Source organism: Gigantopelta aegis, chromosome 8, assembly GCF_016097555.1.
Source record: "Gigantopelta aegis isolate Gae_Host chromosome 8, Gae_host_genome, whole genome shotgun sequence".
In the NCBI taxonomy this organism is placed as follows: Eukaryota; Metazoa; Mollusca; class Gastropoda; order Neomphalida; family Peltospiridae; genus Gigantopelta; species Gigantopelta aegis.
In genome coordinates, this window is record NC_054706.1 from 49,559,604 (window position 1) to 49,585,543 (window position 25,940).

The 25,940-nt window shown below is 40.5% G+C and overlaps 1 protein-coding gene across 1 annotated transcript in view; it reads left to right on the forward strand.

Annotated features, from left to right (window-relative positions):
• LOC121379441 (neprilysin-1-like) overlaps window positions 1–25,940 on the forward strand; it is a 125,530-nt gene that overhangs the window by 82,613 nt on the left and 16,977 nt on the right. The window contains exons 7-8 of the mRNA XM_041508082.1: window positions 366–488; window positions 17,506–18,241. Of these exons, the coding sequence (XP_041364016.1) occupies window positions 366–488; window positions 17,506–18,241 (859 nt within the window). The remainder of the gene's footprint in view (window positions 1–365; window positions 489–17,505; window positions 18,242–25,940) is intronic.

The following is a 25,940-nucleotide window of genomic DNA, read 5'->3' on the forward strand; positions in this document are numbered from 1 at the left end:
CACACGCACGCACGCACGCACACACGCACGCACGCACGCACTCATACACACATTATCAATATGACATTTAATATAAAATCTAAAAGCGTACTTGATTTGAACTGATGGAATATATCATAAGTGCATTAGACACATGCCATCTTCTTCAACACAAGCAAACCATCTTTTAAAAAAAACACCCCCAAAAAACTCAATTTAAAAGAGTAATACATCCCTAATGGAACTATATATTGGATTTAAAACATCTATAATCAGATTTTAAAAGACTCTTTCTTGTCAAATGCATGCGCACGTAAGTCTGGCGCCTACGATTAATGTTTGGAATCCTTCCCTAGATTTATCGTCTGCTCGTTTCGTTTGTACAGGTCCTGGGCGCGTACCACGACTTCCTCCTGCAGTATGTGTCGAGTGTTATCGATGTGGAAATCGACGCCCGAGTGCGGCGAGCGCTCGACGAGGTGTTTGTGTTTGAACTGGAGCTCAACAAGGTACACTTCATTCACGCTAATAGCGTAACAGGTTTAATTTAATTTTCATAGCAAGATTAATTTTCACCGACCCCGGAGTCGTAGATGGATTAAATTGTGAAGAGTGACTTTCTGACTGCGGCTGCCAGACAAATATTCCAATGCTTCTTGCTGGCTCGTGTGAAGCATGGAATGATAAATGGCATGGGACAAAGAGTCAAAGAGGGTTTTTTCTCTCTTTCTTTTTTTTTTTTTCGCTGTTGGTTTTGCTTTCTGTCATGTTTTCAACCCCTTGGGTTTACGTGTCACGTTTGACATTGCAATATTCAGTAAATGGATTTATGCAGTTAATATTCTAAAAAGTCAAAGTTATTAAGCCTTCAATGGAATAGCTTTTTTAATGAATCTGTCCTTCTGCATGGTATCATTGACGGATCGAAGACTTTTGAAAGGGGGTGGGCGGTAAAAGCAAGCGTAAAGATCTGAAATTTTACAAAATACCAAGCCCCCAAGTTGAATTTATTTTAGGGATGTTAGAAGACATAATATTCAGAGAATGGGCCGTTCAACAGCACCTTAAGAAGCAGATGGTGGGCAAAGATGGTGGTGGTGGGGGGGGGGGGGGGGGGGGCACCCAGGTCCACGCTTTGATATGATGACTATAGCTCAGTGGTGTTTTTTTCTATTCGGAATGAGAACATTCGTTCACATAAATAATCGTAATTCACGGCCCGTAGAATATTTGCTGAAAGCTGTGATACAGTAATGACGCTAAAATCAGTCCTTTTTTTAAAACGTTCTATAAAGACATGAACATTGCAATGACATGGCGCGAGATCTAGCTTAGTCGATAAAGCGTTCGCCTGAGGTGTTTGCGTCAAAGGATCGAACCACTTCAGTGGATCCATTATCTCATTGGGTTTTTTTTCCCCGCCCCGACTAGTGTTCCACGACTGTTATATCAAAGGCCTTGGTGTTTGCTGTCCTGTTTGTGAAAATAATCCATACAAAAGCTGCTAATGAAAAAAATGAGGCGAGTTTCCACTTATGACTATGAGTCAAAATTAGCAAATGTTTGACATCTTATGTCATTTGATTAAAAAAATTTAATGTGACGTTAAAAACCAAAATAAAACATTCCAGGTCCAGAGTGATAATAAAATACATCTTGCTGTTTGGTCAAAAAAGAATAGCTAATGTGGCAGCAGCATTGTACCTTCCTCGTATACAATGCGTACGGTAGCATTTGTAATCTTTGAAGTATAGCGGTTGTTTCAGATTTGGTAAATGCAAATTATCACCATTTTCTTGGGATTTATTTGAATTTATATTCGTGCTTATATCCAATTAAGGTTCAAACACGCTGTCCTGGGCACACACACTTCAGCTATCTGTCCAGGACAGTGGGTTAATTGTTAATTGTTAGCGGTTAGTGAGAGAGAAGAGGGTGTAGTGGTCTTACACCTACTCACTGGGTCGTTAAAACAACCGCCACAAACATTTAAAACAGAGACAATTGGACAGTTGGTTAGTTGTTAGTGGTTAGTGAGAGAGAAGAGGGTGTAGTGGTCTTACACCTACTCACTGGGTCGTTAAAACAACCGCCACAAACATTTAAAACAGAGACAATTGGACAGTTGGTTAGTTGTTAGTGGTTAGTGAGAGAGAAGAGGGTGTAGTGGTCTTACACCTACTCACTGAGTCGTTAAAACAACCGCCACAAACATTTAAAACAGAGACAATTGGACAGTTGGTTAGTTGTTAGTGGTTAGTGAGAGAGAAGAGGGTGTAGTGGTCTTACACCTACTCACTGGGTCGTTAAAACAACCGCCACAAACATTTAAAACAGAGACAATTGGACAGTTGGTTAGTTGTTAGTGGTTAGTGAGAGAGAAGAGGGTGTAGTGGTCTTACACCTACTCACTGAGTCGTTAAAACAACCGCCACAAACATTTAAAACAGAGACAATTGTACAGTTGGTTAGTTGTTAGTGGTTAGTGAGAGAGAAGAGGGTGTAGTGGTCTTACACCTACTTACTGGGTCGTTAAAACAACCGCCACAAACATTTAAAACAGAGACAATTGGACAGTTGGTTAGTTGTTAGTGGTTAGTGAGAGAGAAGAGGGTGTAGTGGTCTTACACCTACTCACTGGGTCGTTAAAACAACCGCCACAAACATTTAAAACAGAGACAATTGGACAGTTGGTTACTTGTTAGTGGTTAGTGAGAGAGAAGAGGGTGTAGTGGTCTTACACCTACTCACTGAGTCGTTAAAACAACCGCCACAAACATTTAAAACAGAGACAATTGGACAGTTGGTTAGTTGTTAGTGGTTAGTGAGAGAGAAGAGGGTGTAGTGGTCTTACACCTACTCACTGGGTCGTTAAAACAACCGCCACAAACATTTAAAACAGAGACAATTGGACAGTTGGTTAGTTGTTAGTGGTTAGTGAGAGAGAAGAGGGTGTAGTGGTCTTACACCTACTCACTGAGTCGTTAAAACAACCGCCACAAACATTTAAAACAGGGACAATTGGACAGTTGGTTAATTGTTAGTGGTTAGTGAGAGAGAAGAGGGTGTAGTGGTCTTACACCTATTCACTGGGTCGTTAAAACAACCGCCACAAACATTTAAAACAGAGACAATTGGACAGTTGGTTAGTTGTTAGTGGTTAGTGAGAGAGAAGAGGGTGTAGTGGTCTTACACCTACTCACTGGGTCGTTAAAACAACCGCCACAAACATTTAAAACAGAGACAATTGGACAGTTGGTTAGTTGTTAGTGGTTAGTGAGAGAGAAGAGGGTGTAGTGGTCTTACACCTACTCACTGGGTCGTTAAAACAACCGCCACAAACATTTAAAACAGAGACAATTGGACAGTTGGTTAGTTGTTAGTGGCTAGTGAGAGAGAAGAGGGTGTAGTGGTCTTACACCTACTCACTGAGTCGTTAAAACAACCGCCACAAACATTTAAAACACAGACAATTGAACAGTTTGTTAATTGTTAGTGGTTAGTGAGAGAGAAGAGGGTGTAGTGGTCTTACACCTACTCACTGGGTCGTTAAAACAACCGCCACAAACATTTAAAACAGAGACAATTGGACAGTTGGTTAGTTGTTAGTGGTTAGTGAGAGAGAAGAGGGTGTAGTGGTCTTACACCTACTCACTGGGTCGTTAAAACAACCGCCACAAACATTTAAAACACAGACAATTGAACAGTTTGTTAATTGTTAGTGGTTAGTGAGAGAGAAGAGGGTGTAGTGGTCTTACACCTACTCACTGGGTCGTTAAAACAACCGCCACAAACATTTAAAACAGAGACAATTGGACAGTTGGTTAGTTGTTAGTGGTTAGTGAGAGAGAAGAGGGTGTAGTGGTCTTACCCCTACTCACTGGGTCGTTAAAACAACCGCCACAAACATTTAAAACAGAGACAATTGGACAGTTGGTTAGTTGTTAGTGGTTAGTGAGAGAGAAGAGGGTGTAGTGGTCTTACACCTACTCACTGGGTCGTTAAAACAACCGCCACAAACATTTAAAACAGAGACAATTGGACAGTTGGTTAGTTGTTAGTGGTTAGTGAGAGAGAAGAGGGTGTAGTGGTCTTACACCTACTCACTGGGTCGTTAAAACAACCGCCACAAACATTTAAAACAGAGACAATTGGACAGTTGGTTAGTTGTTAGTGGTTAGTGAGAGAGAAGAGGGTGTAGTGGTCTTACACCTACTCACTGGGTCGTTAAAACAACCGCCACAAACATTTAAAACAGAGACAATTGGACAGTTGGTTAGTTGTTAGTGGTTAGTGAGAGAGAAGAGGGTGTAGTGGTCTTACACCTACTCACTGGGTCGTTAAAACAACCGCCACAAACATTTAAAACAGAGACAATTGGACAGTTGGTTAGTTGTTAGTGGTTAGTGAGAGAGAAGAGGGTGTAGTGGTCTTACACCTACTCACTGGGTCGTTAAAACAACCGCCACAAACATTTAAAACAGAGACAATTGGACAGTTGGTTAGTTGTTAGTGGTTAGTGAGAGAGAAGAGGGTGTAGTGGTCTTACACCTACTCACTGGGTCGTTAAAACAACCGCCACAAACATTTAAAACAGAGACAATTGGACAGTTGGTTAGTTGTTAGTGGTTAGTGAGAGAGAAGAGGGTGTAGTGGTCTTACACCTACTCACTGGGTCGTTAAAACAACCGCCACAAACATTTAAAACAGAGACAATTGGACAGTTGGTTAGTTGTTAGTGGTTAGTGAGAGAGAAGAGGGTGTAGTGGTCTTACACCTACTCACTGGGTCGTTAAAACAACCGCCACAAACATTTAAAACAGAGACAATTGGACAGTTGGTTAGTTGTTAGTGGTTAGTGAGAGAGAAGAGGGTGTAGTGGTCTTACACCTACTCACTGGGTCGTTAAAACTACCGCCACAAACATTTAAAACAGAGACAATTGGACAGTTGGTTAGTTGTTAGTGGTTAGTGAGAGAGAAGAGGGTGTAGTGGTCGTACACCTACTCACTGGGTCGTTAAAACAACCGCCACAAACATTTAAAACAGAGACAATTGGACAGTTGGTTAGTTGTTAGTGGTTAGTGAGAGAGAAGAGGGTGTAGTGGTCTTACACCTACTCACTGGGTCGTTAAAACTACCGCCACAAACATTTAAAACAGAGACAATTGGACAGTTGGTTAGTTGTTAGTGGTTAGTGAGAGAGAAGAGGGTGTAGTGGTCTTACACCTACTCACTGGGTCGTTAAAACAACCGCCACAAACATTTAAAACAGAGACAATTGGACAGTTGGTTAGTTGTTAGTGGTTAGTGAGAGAGAAGAGGGTGTAGTGGTCTTACACCTACTCACTGAGTCGTTAAAACAACCGCCACAAACATTTAAAACAGAGACAATTGGACAGTTGGTTAGTTGTTAGTGGTTAGTGAGAGAGAAGAGGGTGTAGTGGTCTTACACCTACTCACTGGGTCGTTAAAACAACCGCCACAAACATTTAAGACAGAGACAATTGGACAGTTGGTTAGTTGTTAGTGGTTAGTGAGAGAGAAGAGGGTGTAGTGGTCTTACACCTACTCACTGGGTCGTTAAAACAACTGCCACAAACATTTAAAACAGAGACAATTGGACAGTTGGTTAGTTGTTAGTGGTTAGTGAGAGAGAAGAGGGTGTAGTGGTCTTACACCTACTCACTGGGTCGTTAAAACAACCGCCACAAACATTTAAAACAGAGACAATTGGACAGTTGGTTAGTTGTTAGTGGTTAGTGAGAGAGAAGAGGGTGTAGTGGTCTTACACCTACTCACTGGGTCGTTAAAACAACCGCCACAAACATTTAAAACAGAGACAATTGGACAGTTGGTTAGTTGTTAGTGGTTAGTGAGAGAGAAGAGGGTGTAGTGGTCTTACACCTACTCACTGGGTCGTTAAAACAACCGCCACAAACATTTAAAACAGAGACAATTGGACAGTTGGTTAGTTGTTAGTGGTTAGTGAGAGAGAAGAGGGTGTAGTGGTCTTACACCTACTCACTGGGTCGTTAAAACAACCGCCACAAACATTTAAAACAGAGACAATTGGACAGTTGGTTAGTTGTTAGTGGTTAGTGAGAGAGAAGAGGGTGTAGTGGTCTTACACCTACTCACTGGGTCGTTAAAACAACCGCCACAAACATTTAAAACAGAGACAATTGGACAGTTGGTTAGTTGTTAGTGGTTAGTGAGAGAGAAGAGGGTGTAGTGGTCTTACACCTACTCACTGGGTCGTTAAAACTACCGCCACAAACATTTAAAACAGAGACAATTGGACAGTTGGTTAGTTGTTAGTGGTTAGTGAGAGAGAAGAGGGTGTAGTGGTCGTTAAAACTACCGCCACAAACATTTAAAACAGAGACAATTGGACAGTTGGTTAGTTGTTAGTGGTTAGTGAGAGAGAAGAGGGTGTAGTGGTCTTACACCTACCCATCGAGTCGTTAAAACTCGCTCTGGGTGAGAGCCGGTACCGGGCTGCGAACCCTGTACCTACCAGCCTTATTATGTCCGATGACTTAACCACGACACCACCGAGGTCGGTTATTAAAACAAAGGGATATGGTGATTTTCTTGCGAGAAACCATAATCGGAAGGGTGTTACGCATTATTACATCTGTGGATCAGTACGGTGCCTACCGGTATATCAATATTGGTACAGGAAATGTTAACATTATCGCCAAAGAGAATCGCTCTGATGTGAGCCAACCTCATATTCAGGCTTTTTTACTTGAGAAAAAGTGAAACAAGTGCTCGGGTAACTGTTACCAATTATTAAATAAATCCAGACACAGTCACTTGGTGAACCGTATTGTTATCGATCGATCGATCTGGGCGAGAGTGATTGACAAATGTGTGCGCCAGGAACGTGTAATTCGGCTGCATCGTGTTCGCAGATTGGGGCCTTATCGCGGCATTGATTTTTCCTTCCGTGGGCAAACCCAACAATTTACCAGTTAGGGTAGTTTCGTCTTGCACCGTGCAACCTTTGTTTGCGCTAGATCGCTGGGTCGTGGACAGGGCGTTTCTTTGTTGTAAGAAAGAAAGAAAGGAGTGTTTTATTTAACGACGCACTCAACACATTTTATTTACGGTTATATGGCGTCAGACATATGGTTAAGGACCACACAGATTGTGAGAGGAAACCCGCTGTCGCCACTACATGGGCTACTCTTCCGATTAGCAGCAAGGGATCTTTTATTTGCGTTTCCCACAGGCAGGATAGCACAAACCATGGCCTTTGTTGAACCAGTTATGGATCACTGGTCGGTGCAAGTGGTTTACACCTACCCATTGAGCCTTGCGGAGCACTCACTCAGGGTTTGGAGTCGGTAACTGGATTAAAAATCCCATGCCTCGACTGGGATCCGAACCCAGTACCTACCAGCCTGTAGACCGATGGCCTGCCACGACGCCACCGAAGCCGGTTTGTTGTAAGACGTCTCCAAGATGCCGTGTTTTAGATTGGACCCTTTTTCGGATCTCATTGTCGAGACTTGGTGGGGGAGGGGGGTAATTATGTATCCAGGTAGTGTTTTACAGTTAGTTTTTTAAATAAAAGAGTTAATGTTTGCTTTCTTTAACGACAGCACTAGGGCACATTGATTTATTAATCATCGGTTATTTGATGTCAAATATTTGTTAGTTTTGACATATATTCATGGAGAGGAATATCGCTACATTTTTCCATTAGTAAAAAGAGATATTTTTTAAGCAGTATCCCACAGAGAGGATAGCACATACCACGGTCTTTGATATACCAATGAGGACACCGACGGGAATCGATCTTAAACCGACCTCGCATTAGACGAGGCGAGCGCTTTACCACTGGACTACGTCTCGTTCCATTTGCTGTAAGACGTCTGTAAGATGTCTTGTTTTAGATTTGACCTTTCGGATCTCATTGTCAAGATTTGGTTTTCATTCCATCTTCTTTCGTTAATTCATTCATTTGTAATTATTTTCGTGCTTATATCCAATTATGATCCAAGCACGCTGTCCTGGACACATACCCCAGGTATTTGGACTGTCTGTACACCTACCCATTGAGTCTGGGTGGGATTCATTCCAGCTAGTGTTTCACAACCAGAGTGCTTACGCGAAATGCATACACTTAAAGGTGTGAACACTGCATAATCAAGAATGGAAATTGTTTACTTAACGACGCACTCAACACATTTTATTCACGGTTATATGGCGTCGGACATATGGTTAAGGACTACACAGATATTGAGACAGAAAACCCGCTCTTGCCACTTTATATGCACTAACCCACAGGCAGAATGCCACGGTCTTTGATATACCAGTCGTGGTGCACTGGCTGGATCGAGAAATAGCCCGATGGGCCCACCAACGAGGATCGATCCCAGACCGATCGTGCATCAAACGAGCGCTTTAACAGCGGGCGACGTTCCGCCCCAGACTACATAATCAGTACAAGGGTCCAGAAATAGGTCAGAGTATTAGGTCAGTGAATCTACTGATATTGGTTTCGGGCGGCCCATCCTAAGATGGGCCGCCCGAAACCAATATCAGTAGATTCACTGAGTTGCTTCACTTTCCACACAATGCTCCACTTCATTCATTCATCGATTTCAATTTATTTGCATGCCTATATCAAATTAGGGTTCAATCACGCTGTCCAGGGCAGACATCTCAGCAATTTTGTTTAATCAGGACCAGGCGCGGATCCAGGAATTTTTAATAGAGATGAGACAAACCCCGTTGCTTTTGAAAACAGAATTTAAAGATCCTTGACAGGTGGACGGTTTTGTGTTTATTCTGTAATATATATTGTGCGACTAAAACAGACCTTTCCCCAGGATATTTTTAAAGCGCTTACATTTTCAGTGCGAGCTTGGTTGTCTATGACAATTAGTAATCGACTGTTGTTAAACGAAAGGGTGCCGAGGGCCCTGTACCTAATTAAGTACGAAGGACATGTTTCACCTGTTAGACGTGTGAATACCTGTGTACTGTAAAGTTTTAAAAGTCGTTACAACCAACAGTTGATTGTCAAATATAGCCAATTAAAAGGTAGAGGCAATTTATTTAAAGCCCTTATATGATGACAAAGCGCTTACTTACACACCTAAGGCGTAGTGGCCCCCTACGCCATATTCGTCTTGGGAAACCCCTGTAAAATACGGAGGGGGGGGGGGGGGGGCAGGTGTCTTAATTCTCATAGCTAAACCTCCGAGGCCGATGTCTTGTACCGGTATATCAAACGTCTCGATACTTATTTCTAAGCCAAGGAGACATCTATATAAATATCCATAGATGCTATTGCTGCAAATGGAATGGTATCGTCTATGTCGGTGTGTTAAAGTCCATCTGTCGACGTTTTCTGTTAATGGATGTGAATTATGTTGAAACAGTTCAGGCAATGCCACAGTTAAGCTAATAAAGTACAACTGCCTGCACTTCAGATAATCAATTTCAGCTAAACTTGGCATGAGCCCGCTATAGGTCCTTAAAGCGACAGACACTAGGTTTTAAACACGGAGGCATATCTTTTACTATTAGAGCTGGTCTTGATAATTGAACTGCTACATTACGTAGATTTAATTGTTTAGATTATCCATTTCCGTACAACCGAAGTGTTTCTGGTCATCCTGGTGTTTTTAATATCACAAAATGCATTTTTCATATTTTTTAAAAACGCATGTGCGTCTGAGAAGTAATGGTTAAGGAGTCGAATTCTAGTCTGTTTTTAAGGGTATTTCACCGTTTCAACGTCACGGATTCTTGTTGTAACTTTATCAAAATATGTCACAGGTTTATAGATCAACTCAACTGTGTATAAATGTACACGGGTTGAAACTAGGGACTGTGCCTTTAATAGTCCCCCTCAGTCCGTCCTGATTACAAACAAATATTGATGTTTCGGGAACACCAGGCTGTTAACGCCGGCGCTATATTTACATGTGATATCTTCTATATTTCATTTGCCCATAAATGCTCTGATTTTACTTAAAACACATCGCCTTTATCTTTCTAAACCATGTGGAAAAAGAAACCCTCAAAGCTGTGGTCAGTTATGTTTTAGGACCAAACGCAGTAGAAAGAATATAACTCGACTTCTGATAACCCAAGCTCGTAAGTAGGAACGACGTTGGGATTATGTGTGTGTGGGGGGTGTGGGGGGTGGGGGGTGGGGGTGGGGGGGGGTGGGGGGGGTGTGGCACTGACAGATCAGATACAAACTCTATATCAGATTTTGGTTACAATGGCAAACATTAATGTGACAAAAAAATAAAATAAAAAAGGATCACAGGTCCTGTCCTGTAATCTCACTATTCAGAAGTAGGCTTCCAACTTTAAACTGAAGCGTCGATCGTAGAATTGCCAGGATAAATTATTTAAGTTCAAACTGTAAACGTTACAATTATATCACTGGGACCTGGGCCCCGTTCCACGAAGCGACCTTAGCCCTAAGATTACCTTAGGCACATTAGGGCTAAGATCACTTCGTGGAACGGGGCCCTGGTTGGGAACCATGTAAAATACTCCACAGTTAATTCACAGTTAATTCACAGTTAATGTTTAGTTTATATCCAGTTACATTTCAGGCATGCTATCGTGCATACACATATCAGCTATCTGACGTGTCTGTTCAGTAAAAAAGGTTAATGTCAGAGCTTACTCTGTCCATTGTCAAATTAGCCAATTGCGATTTTGTTTTGTATACAAAGTGACTGTAAGATTTATTCTATGGCTAATAAAATATCCCTTATAGGTAGCACTAAACCAAATAACTTCCGGCTGGGTCAAAGTTCGAAGTGCACCTTTGATAGAGAAGATAACACAACAAGTCCTGTGATTGGTTATAAATGTGAGGGTGTTGGTTGTAAAAAAAAAAAAAACGTTTCATCTGTGCTAAACATGAATGCAATTTTATTTGATCTAGTGCCACTGTGGCAAGTAGCCTTGTGATTGAAACATGTTTGGGGTACCTCTAAAAAAAGTACTAATTTGTTTTCGAAACTAGAGGTGCTGTAAAAAAAAAATCTGATTATATCAAAAATGAGCCACGGAAGGTACCATTTTCTTCTGTTAATACTTTGAGGTAGGAGTTGTAGTACTGATATTTATGGGTCATAGTTTGGTTGATATATTGCATATAGTGTTTTTAAACACAAACGTTAACATGGTCGCCTATGGTATTTTATTTGGTACAGTACTACCTATATTAACAATATTTTAATATTTTGAAAGGAAATAATCTACTTATCTGTAAATTGGCTAAATTAAAATGTGTGCCAGTGTGAGATAGAATGGTTTGTGGTTAGTTAGAGACACGTTACCTCCTTATTGTACCATTAACATTAATATATTAGCGTGTTGGAGCCGGTATTGGGAAGCGAACCCAAAAGCCACAAGTCTTCAAGATTGTAGCCTAACCACTAAGCAATCAGACGCTTGTTGGTAGTGTGTGGAACAATCAAGTTCGTTAAACAGATCTAGACGAGACATTGTCAGGCCATGGATTGATTGGTACCTTAACTGTCATATGATTGATTGGTTTCAAGGGTTCATTGCCAGACTTGCACCATTACCATTCGATAGATCACTCACTGACGACGAGTCACTTTACGTAATACGTAACTGTCATATCATTTGACATCGCTACATGATATGCTGCTGCTAGATCATGGCCATATACAGATCGTGGCTATTGCAAGATGTCAAGTCATTGCTGGTGATATGCTACTGCTAGATCATGGCCATATACAGATCGTGGCTATTGCAAGATGTCAAGTCATTGCTAATGATATGCTACTGCTAGATCATGAACATATACAGATCGTGGCTATTGCAAGATGTCAAGTCATTGCTGATGATATGCTACTGCTAGATCATGACCATATACAGATCGTGGCTATTAAAAGATGTCAAGTCATTGCTGATGATATGCTACTGCTAGATCATGACCATATACAGATCGTGGCTATTGCAAGATGCCAAGTCATTGCTGATGATATGCTACTGCTAGATCATGAGCATATACAGATCGTGGCTATTGCAAGATGTCAAGTCATTGCTGATGATATGCTACTGCTAGATCATGACCATATACAGATCGTGGCTATTAAAAGATGTCAAGTCATTGCTGATGATATGCTACTGCTAGATCATGACCATATACAGATCGTGGCTATTGCAAGATGCCAAGTCATTGCTGATGATATGCTACTGCTAGATCATGACCATATACAGATCGTGGCTATTGCAGGATGCCAAGTCATTGCTGATGATATGCTACTGCTAGATCATGACCATATACAGATCGTGGCTATTGCAGGATGCCAAGTCATTGCTGGTGATATGCTGCTGCTAGATCATGACCATATACAGATCGTGGCTATTGCAAGATGCCAAGTCATTGCTGGTGATATGCTACTGCTAGATCATGACCATATACAGATCGTGGCTATTGCAAGATGTCAAGCCATCGCTACATGATATGCTACTGCTAGATCATGACCATATACAGATCGTGGCTATTGCAAGATGTCAAGTCACTGCTGGTGATATGCTACTGCTAGATCATGACCATATACAGATCGTGGCTATTGCAAGATGCCAAGTCATTGCTGATGATATGCTACTGCTAGATCATGACCATATACAGATCGTGGCTATTGCAAGATGTCAAGTCATTGCTGATGATATGCTACTGCTAGATCATGACCATATACAGATCGTGGCTATTAAAAGATGTCAAGTCATTGCTGATGATATGCTACTGCTAGATCATGACCATATACAGATCGTGGCTATTGCAAGATGCCAAGTCATTTCTGATGATATGCTACTGCTAGATCATGACCATATACAGACCGTGGCTATTGCAAGATGTCAAGTCATTGCTGATGATATGCTACTGCTAGATCATGACCATATACAGATCGTGGCTATTGCAGGATGCCAAGTCATTGCTGGTGATATGCTGCTGCTAGATCATGACCATATACAGATCGTGGCTATTGCAAGATGCCAAGTCATTGCTGGTGATATGCTACTGCTAGATCATGACCATATACAGATCGTGGCTATTGCAAGATGTCAAGCCATCGCTACATGATATGCTACTGCTAGATCATGACCATATACAGATCGTGGCTATTGCAAGATGTCAAGTCACTGCTGGTGATATGCTACTGCTAGATCATGACCATATACAGATCGTGGCTATTGCAAGATGCCAAGTCATTGCTGGTGATATGCTACTGCTAGATCATGGCCATATACAGATCGTGGCTATTGCAAGATGTCAAGTCATTGCTGATGATATGCTACTGCTAGATCATGAACATATACAGATCGTGGCTATTGCAAGATGTCAAGTCATTGCTGATGATATGCTACTGCTAGATCATGACCATATACAGATCGTGGCTATTAAAAGATGTCAAGTCATTGCTGATGATATGCTACTGCTAGATCATGACCATATACAGATCGTGGCTATTGCAAGATGTCAAGTCACTGCTGGTGATATGCTACTGCTAGATCATGACCATATACAGATCGTGGCTATTGCAAGATGCCAAGTCGTTGCTGGTGATATGCTACTGCTAGATCATGGCCATATACAGATCGTGGCTATTGCAAGATGTCGACTCATTGCTGGTGATATGGTTCATGATGATCGTTGACAAATAATGGAATTAGATGACGATTCTTTGCAAAATAAAATTGATAACTCATATGGAGTGTAAAAATGCATCTTTCAAAACTGTCTTCTGCTCTATTTGAAATTGCATCACTAACAGTATAAGTATAAGTATAAGTATAAATATAAGTACATAAACTACAAAATAATAATATAATAAATATTCCACTGCTGCTATCAGATAATTTTGATCAGCGTTTAGACCCCATAATGAAAATTGATAAATCATATCGAGTGTAAGAATGCATGTTTCAAAACTGTCTTCTTTTATATTTGAAATTGAATCAGTAATAGTATAAGTATAAGTACATAAACTACAAAATCATAATCTAATAAATATTCCACTGCTACTAGCAGATAATTTTGATCAGCGCTTAGACCCCATAATGAAAATTGATAAATCATACGGAGTGTAAGAATGCATCTTTAAAAACTGGTTTCTGCTATATTTGAAACTGCATCACTAATATTACAGATATACGTACATAAACTAAACATTAATAATCTAATAAATATTCCACTGCCGCTATCAGATAATTTTGATCAACGTTTAGACACCGCAATGAATAGAGCACGTCTAGAGAGTAACTCGATCGTTTGAAAACGAAAATACCGTAGTTTAGTCTCGTTATTTGGGGGATATCAAAACCCGTTTCTTCTTACGGTGATTTATTTGTGCAGAGCTAATTTTGAAATCCGGAAACGAACGGCACGGAAGAGGTCTCAATTACCAATGGACGCTGCCCAATCTCCCGATGGCCGAACAATATGCACCATTTCTCTCGACCATCGATTACCTCCCTTATCTATGGGGAGCAAGCGGCCGAGATGAGACAAGGGTTAATTATAATCGAAGTACATAATTAATCATCACGCTGAAGGCCAAGATCAATAACGGTCTTTAAATGGCCAATGATTTGTAATAAATGATGATTAGTTGGGGGCAATTTATTGAGAAATTGACAACATTGTCCGCCATAAAGGGAAATATGGGAGGTCGGGATGGATACTTGGATAACGGTTTCCGTTCATGGCGGGCGTGTGTAACAGTTAGCTGGGGAAACATATTCGTCCTTATCTCCTTAAAACACACACACGTGTTATCTTTGCGGCATTGATCTCGTTCCACTTCCTGAAGATGGTCAAGAGATTGTCGGTGCATATTAAACTGTTTGATTGAAATAGAGTGTTGTGATTTGTGTTTTTTTTTACAGTTTAATCTAAATTACAAAATCTCGTATATCATTGACAACTCACATCTCTGCACAAGCACATTTCAATGTTTATACAGCTATGATCACCGAATCAGCGCTACTCTGTACAGTGTATAGGATTTCATTAAAGGAAGGGACAATTACGGCATTTGGCCTGATATGCATATTCAATGATATATAATGCACATTATTGCTGAATGTCAACAAGTATAATCGTATAGTTAATTAATAAAATGCTTAAATGTGATGGCTAGTATATATAACGGGCGCAGCCATTTTGTACCATCCCAATGAATACGCCCTCTGGCGAGCTGGTGTTTACGTAATACCTAACGTGTCACGTCAGGAATTAGTCTTCGAAGTGAAGAAACGAAACATACCTGATTTTGCGGATGCATCACAGTGTTCTGTAATAATATCCACCCCAGTAAGCCGGCAACACGTATATATTATTTTCCAAATACATAATAAGCCATCATTGTCAAAATGTTTAAATAACTGTATTATGTTTTGTATAACCCACGTACTGAAATAATAATCGGAGCGTTTTCTTGGTTAATTGGTATTTTCTGATTGGCAGGTGTATATTTAGACGGTCCCCAGGCACTGTGTCTAGACACACTAAAAAGACGTGCCTCTTTTATTAAGATCACAAGGTATTGTTTGATAGCCGCGCGGACATCCCTCTAATCGTAATGGATATTATCAGCCGTCCTGCTTTATTACTGTAAGTAATTATGTAAAACCCTTAATTAAGTAGACTTTCCCATCTAAAATCACAAAGCTGACCAATTACTAGTACGTAGTCCCAAAGAAAAGAAAAGTATCACTTGGGTATTGTCAGTGGTCGTTTTTGCTCGAACGTACCCTACCAATAGGCCTAATAATAAGTATGTTTTCTCTGGATTTTTTTAAAGAGGAAAAAACTCCATTTCGTTCAATTGATGCAAATTGAAATATATTTAGTTAAATAGTTTATTATACCATCAAGTCATTTATGTTGTTTTACAAGTCAGGTAAATTAAAGCGTTTGTTTACACTGTGCTTAGAGGAGTTTGACGGAGCTGACGTCACTTCGCCCCAAGCTACACAATCGGACGTCACAAAAACAAAACAAAATGGCTGCCCCCAGTTAGCAGGAATAATCATGTATTTTTTTTATTATTATTAACTCTAAAATTACGTGTTTTTCATTTGTTAAAGTGTCAGTTTGTGTTGGTGGTCCGGGTATGCATCTTTCCAACACATAAGGCTCTTGTTTGAGTTGACTGTCCCTTTAATATTATTATTTAATCCTCTCTGCATTATGTTTATTTATTTTCGTTTTTTTGTTTTGTTGTTGTTATATTCACGTGTCGTCCAGGTACGCTTTCTTGGACACACATCTCAGCTAACTATGCTGACTGTCCAGATTTCAATCATTTATTAATTTCAACTTATGTTCGTGCTATATCCAATTAAGGTTCAAGCACGCTGTCCTGGGGACACATCTTACCTATCTGGGCTGTCTGTCAGACAGTGCGTTAGTTGTTAGTTGATTAGTGGGAGAGAAGAGAGTGGGTGTAGTGGCCTTACACTTACTCTCTTAAGAACTCGCTCTGGGTTGGAGTATCGGTCTGCGAACCCTGTACCTACCAGCCTGTAGTCCGATGGCTTAACCACTGCGCCACCGAGGCCGGTGAATATCCAGAACCGTGGCTAATAGTGGTTGGTGAGAGAACGATTATGTTGAATCGGGCTTAAATGTCCCCACTGAGCTGTTAGTTAACTCTGAATTGAAGCCAGTACTGGGACATGAACTCATTAACTATCAGTCGTAAAACACAAACATGTTTAGCTACTACGCCACAGAGACCCGTTTACGGTTCTACGATAACGGCAGTTGTATTGGCTCCCGTGTATACTGAACAACAAAAGAACCACGAATATTAATGCAGTTTGTCTTTAATGTGTTTAAAATCTCATTAGTTTCTGTGTCTATAAAAATGATCAATGTCTGGTGAATATTTTAGACCCATCTTGACAGTTTTGTTTGACGAATGTCTTGAACATACAATATTAAAATATCCGTGTTTCGTTTGTTATTCGGTATGTTAGTATTGGAACTGAAGAGGAATCTTTGTTGTCAGGGATTATTTCTAAAGCCAGATATTATTAAAGGGACATACCCTAGTTTTAAGGGAGATATCCGTCTACTTACGCCAATTTCACCTACCCATAGCTCCAGATGAAGCAGAAAAGATACTCTGGTCCCAGAGAGAGGCTGATCTATGAGCAAAACACACGACAGTTATGCACGGGTGTGCTTGTGTGTAAATATCTATTGGACTCTGATTATAAAAAACACCAGCTTGAACAGACTAATTGTTTTTTCGTTCCCTTTTACAACAAAAATCAGGTTTAACGTGCATATTCAGAACAAACTGTGGTAGCACACGCCTGTCATGGGCGCAGGTCTCCACTTACGCCAGCTCTTTCGTTCAGGACATTATGATAGAACAAATAGAGCATTACTATCATCTATTATTTTTTGCAAAGAGTAAGTATTGCAATACATTTATGTTACTTTTTAAAAAATGTGTATTTGATTTGGTGTCCCTAATATTCCAGCTACTGTATGACGCAGATTCGGAAATGGCTGACCAGCCGTGCCAAAACATGCGGTTCACAGCGATCCAGTACCTGAAGACCAACTACGGGGGCTACATGATCCGCTGGGACGAACTCCTGCAGAACATCCTGGGCGTGGGCAGCCTCGCGCAGACGACATTCTGCGACATATACCTGAAGACCCAGCTCCAGGACCTGCTGGAGATCACGCCTAGATACCTTCTCAAGAGATACATCATCATCCACACGCTCGTCCACACAGAACTCTTCTCACTGGTGTCCAAGAATCTGCATCTCGATGTGTCCTTTTCATCCTTCCCGACTGCGAGCACCCCTGCCAGTCGTAACGAAGAGTGCGTGGAAGTGTTGATGGATGTTCTGCCTACAAGGATTATGTGTCAGAAGAACCTGGCAAAAGCTAAGGCTATTCTGCACTCTTTGTTTAGCACCATACACAGTACGTTGTCGCAGACTCTTTCCTCGTTGTTCGGGATACCTGTGAGGGATTCTGGTAAAATCGTCAACCGGACGATGGACGAGGTGGTTGAGGAATGGGTCAATGTACAGGTTTTTAATGAGCAGATTCTCCACGGTGATGCTTTTTCCACGGACAATTTCGTGGGGAATTTCTTGAAGCTGTTTGAGCTACGAAATGCCAGGTACCTCGATGGGCAGAAGAAAACGAAGTTTAACAGTGTGTTAGCCACAGTTTACGAGTTCTTTTCCGGATGTTCTGGTGAGTTGGCTGATGGATGATAGCATCATTTTATATAACTAGTGTGCATTACACACATATATACACATACATGCATATATACACGCACGCACGCACAAACACAAACACGCAAACACACAAAACTACACACACCACGAGCCGTGCCATTTGCATCAGTCTGCAGTTACAAAAAAACAAAACAAAAAAACAATAGCGCCGAAGCTCCACTCACCGAGTGAGTCAAGGTTGGAGGTACACCCAACGTTTTCTCTCCCCCCCCCCCCCCCCCCCCCCCCCCCATTACAGGCTATTAGCCCTGCACATTGGTGTTTGTTTTGATAAAATGTTGTTTCGTCTAGCCAGTAAATTCTTGTAATTTAATTTGAATTAATGTCAATAGTGTCATAATCTTTGTGCGGGGCTAGAGTAGTCATACACGTTATGTATCAAACGAGCAGCTTAACCCACATCTGTTTAGGGTTGTTTTGTTTTGTTTGTTTTTTGTGGGTTTTTTTTTTTTTTTTTTGGGGGGGGGGGGGGGTTCACGTTAAGTGTGAGGGGTGGTAATATTTATATCCATGATGTATATGTCGATTGAATCCCTGCGTGTAGCAGTTCTAGCTACATATGTTTCTATTGTCGTCTATGAGATTTTATTTGGTGGTGTACACCCAATACACCGTTCTATACATATATTCATACCATGCCATATTATATAACTATAGTTAACGCATCAATCTAAATAAATAGTCTAGTCCTATATGTACGAGTTATAGCTTTATTTAGATCACAAGAAATGACTTAGATGTAGAGACTGGGTTTTGTCTTATAATAATATATTTTATTACACACCTATTCAATCTTACTATAGTGATAAAGACATTTCAAACCGTGTAATAAATTTATTTTCTATTACACATACGAGCAATCTGGACCGAAACTTTTAAATCGGGAATTCCCTTTTTATTTTTACTGCAGTTAGCGCCTTTTATTTACTGACGTCATATATGATTTACAAATTACGTCACATCGTATTTGAAACATTACACAAGTGACAAGGCTGCCGCAGAGTATGATTCTTAACGTTAAGCAAATCCATGAAAGGAGTTTTGATCATAAATTTAGCAAAGTGTTGTTATGACGTTAAATTAAAAACCGTTTTTATAAAACATAAAAGAAGGTATGTAATAAATACAGAACTTCACATACGTTGTTTTCGCTTCCTAATTATTGCACTCGTTTATTTTGCCAAAGAACATAGCACGAGACCGCTACGCAGTCTCGTGGTATATATTCTTGCGCAAAATAAACTCGTGCAATAAATAGGAAGCGAAAACAACGTATGTGAAGTTCTGTATATATATTAATTCTAGAAACAAGGTTCATCAATTGCTTTATGTTTGCACCTAATATCAACAGATAAATAAAACCAAAGGCGCTCGAGTCTAATTAAAACAAACTATCGTTTCCTTTGTTTACCTCCCATTCACTTCGTTTGTGCTGATGACAGGCGTATCCGAGATCCAGAAAGAGCTTTTCAAATCATAGTTAGTATGCGTGTTTAACGAGTTATTGGATTATCCGTAGTTCCAGGGTTCTCATTTCCGTTTGCCTTCTGGGTAACGGAGTTTCAATTGAAGTGTCCTTGGATGATTGACAATGAGATACCGAGAAGTACCGGTTCATCGTGTATTGTCGACGTTCACCTAAATGCATATTCATTCATTTCAACTTATTTTCGTGCTTATATCCAATTAAGGTTCAAGCACGCTATCCTGGGCACACACTTCAGCTATCTGGGCTGTCTGTCCAGGACAGTGGGTTAGTTGTTAGTTGGTTAGTGGTTAGTGAGTGAGAAGAGGGTGTAGTGACCTTGCACTTACCCACTGAGCCCTTAAGAACTCGCTCTGGGTTGGGGACGCTACCGGGCTGCGAACCTTGTACCTACCAGCCTGTAGTCCGATGGCTTAACCGCTGCGCCACCGAGGCCGGTCTAAATGCATAATCGCAAAGATAAGCACATGTTTTGTTCCAACCGCTGCTGTACTCTAATGAAATCCCCACACACTGGTATAAAAGGTATCTGAATATGTGTGTGTGCAGTGCTTAGGCTAGAGTACGGTGACAATATGCTTTATTAATAATACTAATAATGGACACAGAACGTATACAGCGATGTATGCGGTCGTAACTTAGAATCGACATCCTGTTATGCCATGAGCTGGAGATTAATTTATTTCAATGGATCCTCTGAATTATTATTATATTATCACGCTGCAACCAATGTTCCACTATGGGTAGTGTTAACGACAGTGGTGTGTGTTATCATGTCGGTGACGAAGTGCGTATGAAAGCTTTCTTTTGGCTAGCTGCCAAGTAGCAAACGAGGTAGCAAAATATTCTCGCGTACATCTGACTGACTCGCAAAAGCAATGTCTTATAAACTATGGTGTATTATTCAATGCTATTCCCCCCACCCCCCCCCCCCCCTCTCTCTCTCTCTCTCTCTCTCTCTCTCTCTCTCTCTCTCTCTCTCTCTCTCTCTCTCTCTCTCTCTCTCTCTCTCTCTCTCTCTCTCTCTCTCTCTCTCTCTCATTTTTTTTTGTAAACCACAGAACTGAATTTCAAATGTGTGCATTGGTATTATAAATAAAGGTGCGCACTTGCAGAGTAACTTGTAATAACGATTCGTAGACTACGATAACATATTGTGATAGTCCACAAATCATAATGTATTTATCTACACACTAGATACCGGAAGACTGTCCACACTTATGATAGCATGCGCAAGTTCTGTTGCCCCATAAACTAGCCATCAGCTCTCAAACAACAAATCGTTCCGACAAGTCTGCGTGTGACAACGCACCTTAACTTATACTTGTAAGCTGCAACAAATATTGACATTAGATATAAATATGCCTAATACTATAATTGAGATTGCCAGTGAAAAAGACAACCCAACATGTCTATCACAGTCCATACACGTCATGTTCTAAGTGGACTTGTCAAAATAAGAATAGCGTCGTTTGTTCAAAGATTAAAGCGCGATCTTAGCAATGTCGTGTGGATCGGCAAACACATTTCTAAACCTTTCGCTGTGTACACTGTGGGCGGGACCTAGCCCAGTGGTAAGGTGCTCGCTCGATGCGCGGTCGGTCTGAGATCGATACTCGTCGGTGGACCCATTGGGCTATTTCTCGCTCCAGCCAGTGCTCCACAACTGGTGTAACAAAGGTCCGTGGTATGTACTATCCTGTCTGTGCATATAAAAGATCCCTTGCTGCTAATCGAAAAGATTAGCCCATGAAGTGGCGACAGCGGGTTTCCTCTCTCGATATCTGTGTGGTCCTTAACCATATGTCTGACGCCATATAACCGTAAATAAAATGTGTTGAGTGCGTCGTTAAATAAAACGTTTATTTCTTTCTTGTGTAAACTGACTGTTACTGCATAGGGCCTACACGATGGACTTTTTTTTTCTTTTTTGTTTTTCTTTTTTCTGTTTTTTGTTGTTTTTGTTTCTTTTTTTTTTTCTTTTTTTTTAACTTGACTTGTCATTTTGACAGCATCGAATTCCTGAGAATGAATAGTTTTCTTATTGTATATTTTTTCTTACTTAATTCGTTTTCGTCTGTTCCTTTCCGTCCACCTTATTATTATTATTATTATTATTATTATTTGTCCTACGCTATGTTATTTGTTTCTTTCTTTTAATCTTTCTTCTTAAATTTCGCTAGTTCGAGTCACCTCCAGCCAGCCCCTTATTTATGTTGATATGTAGCGATATGTAGGAGAAGGCTAGAGGATGGTCGCAAGCTACTGTGTCTAAAATACACTTTTTTTTCTTCTAAATCTGATGCCACAGAGCTTTAGTAGTCATGACATTAAACGTACATGTTGTTAACGTGTTGCTACTCTACGTCATCACAATAAGGAAGGAAAGGTTTTATTTAACGACGCACTCAACACATTTTATTTATGGTTATATGGCGTCAGACATATGGTTAAGGACAACACAGATATAGAGAGAGGAAACCGGCTGTCGCCACTTTTTCGATTAGCAGTGTCACGGGGATCCTATAATACCCGTAACTGAATGAAACACGATTGTCCAAATATCTCTCCTAATTGTATATCTATTAGATCTCTCTGTAACGGGCGGTTATACCCGCTGGCTCGTCTAGGTATGATCAGAGATAAGATCTTATATAAAGTATATATTATTATAGCACGTTTAGTTCACTAGAAAACACAACAAAAACACAATACACTTTGGAATCTGTATTAACCTACGCTGACAAATGTACTGCCGCAGTAGTTACTTAACAACAACAAATAATAACAACCCAGAACTGATCACTTAATTAGTTAATCTCTAGGTGTCTAGTTTACACAATATGCTAATCACTTCACCGTGACACAACACCCACACGTGTGATAATTGAGAAACGCTTCCAGGAGAACTTAATTAATAAAGGAATTACAACTCTATTCCTAACTGGTTAATTTTCAATTAACCCTTACTACTCGTTCAATAACGTGTGATAATTGAGAAACGCTTCCAGGAGAACTTAATTAATAAAGGAATTACAACTCTATTCCTAACTGGTTAATTTTTAATTAGCCCTTAACTACTCATTCAGTAACCTTGTAACACAGAATTAATACTGGTACCTATCACAATAAAGACAATAACCTACAGTTTACCTAGGTCCTCTAGGATGACTGGATAAGCTTTATATATATATATATCAGAACGGTGAGCCTACAGTATACTGCGTCAGATGACCGGCAGCACCGTCTAAATAATATTGGTAAATACAGTATTAAAATATTTAAAGTCACATCAATCACATCAAGGTTATACACAGAGCAGAAATAAAATTATTTACCAGTCCGGACGGGCAGCGATCCCTGGAAGCCTTCCTATGTTTCTCCCCGATATCTCTAAAACCCTAGCTATTTATTATAAAATCCCAGACTGGTCCGGAGACAGGACGCGGAACCGAATCTTATGATGTGTATATTTCCACAGTAACCAAGCGGTATTTTTTTTCTCAGATGGTCAGACTTAATGACGCCTAGTCGCCAAAATCACGGTTGTAAAAACCGCACTCGCGTAGGTATTACGTAACTACTGGCCACCTGGGCTTAAGTGCATATTGGACTGCACACGGCCCTCTAAAACAATTAATATCGCCACAGGCGAAAAGAAATTAAGAGCATGTACCGTCACAAGCAGCAAGGGAACATTTATATGCACCACCCCACAGACAGGATAGTACATACCACAGCCTTTGTTACACCAGTCGTAGATGGATACTAAACCGACCGCGCATTAAGCCCCTCCTACAATAAAGTACACCGCAGGATCGTTTCGCATAGGGGCGTCGAATTTGTTTTCGTGTAGCGTTGGTCCTGCTAGCAACAGGTACGTTTAATGTTAGGAAAACATTATATTTTAGACACAGTAGCTTGCGACCATTTTGGTTGTCGACGATTGTCAAAACATTACATAAAGTTTCCTCTAGCCTTCCCCTACATATCAATATCAATAAGGGGAGGGCTGGAGGGTTTATGAGCTAAAATTTCGCATCCCCCTCTTTTTCTTTTGTTCTTCTTTCCAAATGTTTTATTCTTCGTTTTTCTAATTCTTCGTTTTCTAATTCTTCGTTTTTCTTCTATTTCGGTTTGCTTTTTTTTTTTCTAGTTCTGTCTCCTTTTGTATTTCTTCTTTTTTCATTCTCTTTTTTTAAATTTTCTCCCACCTCCTCCTTTGCATCCACCTTCTCTTTGTTAAGACTAACGTGAAAGGAATGTCATATGATAAAAGACAAACAAAAAAAAAAAACCCTAAAAAAAAACAAAACAAACAAAACAAAAACAAAAACCACCGTGTCCAGCTGATCGTTCCGAGCTTTAACAAGAGAATTTCATGTCATTACTCAATAAAAAAAAACATCACCTCCAAATAGCCACTGATTAGATCAAATATCTTTCTTATTAATTCACTGAACTAATAAAAAAAAATCTGTAAACTGTATCGTTTGTGTGGGAATGTCCTTTAGGCAAGTCACCGAACACTATATGTTTACATATTATTAGGGAAATCCGCCGGGATTAAGCTTCTAGAATATGGCTCAAATTGTTCGATGCATTTGTTTGGCACCTGTAATTGTTACTGTAGCGTTTGATACCGGTATATTGGAGTTTGTTTAATTATGTTTTGCTATTAATAGAAAGAAGTTTATTCCTCTGTTTCTAAATATCTTAACTTAATAGGCGAAAGGTCCGCAAGGATTCATAATATTCCCTTTGTGGACTTTATTTCGGTGGAACCAAGCCAATGCTTCGTGGACGATGGTATGAGTTAGCTCTTTATATTCCGTATTGTGCTGTAAGGAGTAATCCTAATCCAGCGGGCAGCCGGATAATTGATTTCTTCAATCCACCCACCCCTCTCTCTCCATCCTCTGTCTGTCTCTCTCTCTCTGTTCTGTCCTGTCTCTCTCTCTCTCTCATCTCTCTCCTCCTCTCTCCTCTCTCTCATCGCTCTGGCTCTCTCGTCTTCTCTCTCTCTCCTCTCTCTCTCGCTCTCTCTCTCTCTTCTTATTAGGCGTATACGGGCTCCCATTGTGCGGAGGCAGGTGGACTTTTTTGCCCGAATTAACAAAAAAGCCCGAATCTTGCTTACCAATTTATTCATAAATTAGCATTACTAGCAAACAGCTATACGGGTTTAGTAAACGATGCCTTCCTTCCTACGCATTTGTACATGGAGTATTATTTTGAAGGTGAAATGATGGAAATCCATGTTCAAAAGTATCATGTTAAGACAATTGTGCCCGCAATTTGAGGTTTGTGCTCCAGCATTAACGGGGGCAAGCTGCCCCCTCTACTCCTCTTCCCTGCCTGTACGCGTATGTTTCTCTGGTCTTAAGGTGGTAGCATGTGTCTCTCTTTCCACTTCTAAAGGCTATAAACAAGAATTATCACATGTGTTGACATTCAATAAGCCGATGATTATTTAATCCATGTGCTCTAGTGGCGCCGTTGAACAAAAACAAGCTTTAACTCTCTTTGGGTGTCATCCCTTCCTTCTTCACTCTCCTTTCTCCTCTCTCGCCTCGCCCCTTTTTTCTCCCCCCGCCCTCCCTCCCTCTCTCTTTCTCTCTGATCTCTTCTTCTCTCCTCTCTCATCCTCTCGCTCTCTCTCCTTCCCTCTCTCTCTCTCTCTCTCTCATCTCCTCTCTCTCCATCACTCAGTCGCTCTTCTCTCTCGCCCTCCCGTCTCCTCCCTCTCCTCTCTCTCTCTCCTCTCTCTAAGTGTGTGTGTGTGTGGTGTGTGTGTTGTGTTTCGGCGACAAGGTGTTAAATAATCATATGTTTTACAACAACAAACGGTTGTAGATTAATAAAGTGCTTCCTGGTTCATCATGGTTTCATTTTCGCTGTGAAATGGAAAAAAATACAAAGGTTATTCAGTGAAATAGAAGTCGGGCTCTTCAGTGAATTCTATTTCGGGCCCTCTTCAGTGATTTCGGGCTCTTCAGTGAAATAGAAGTCTTGGCTCTCTTCAGTGAAATAGAAGGCTGGCGCATCAGTGAATAGATAGCTGGCTTCAGGTTCAGGCTCTTGACTCTTCAGTGAAATAGAAATGTAGAATCTTCTGTGAAATAGAAGTCTGGTTCTTCAGTGAATAGAAGTCTTTCGTCAGCTT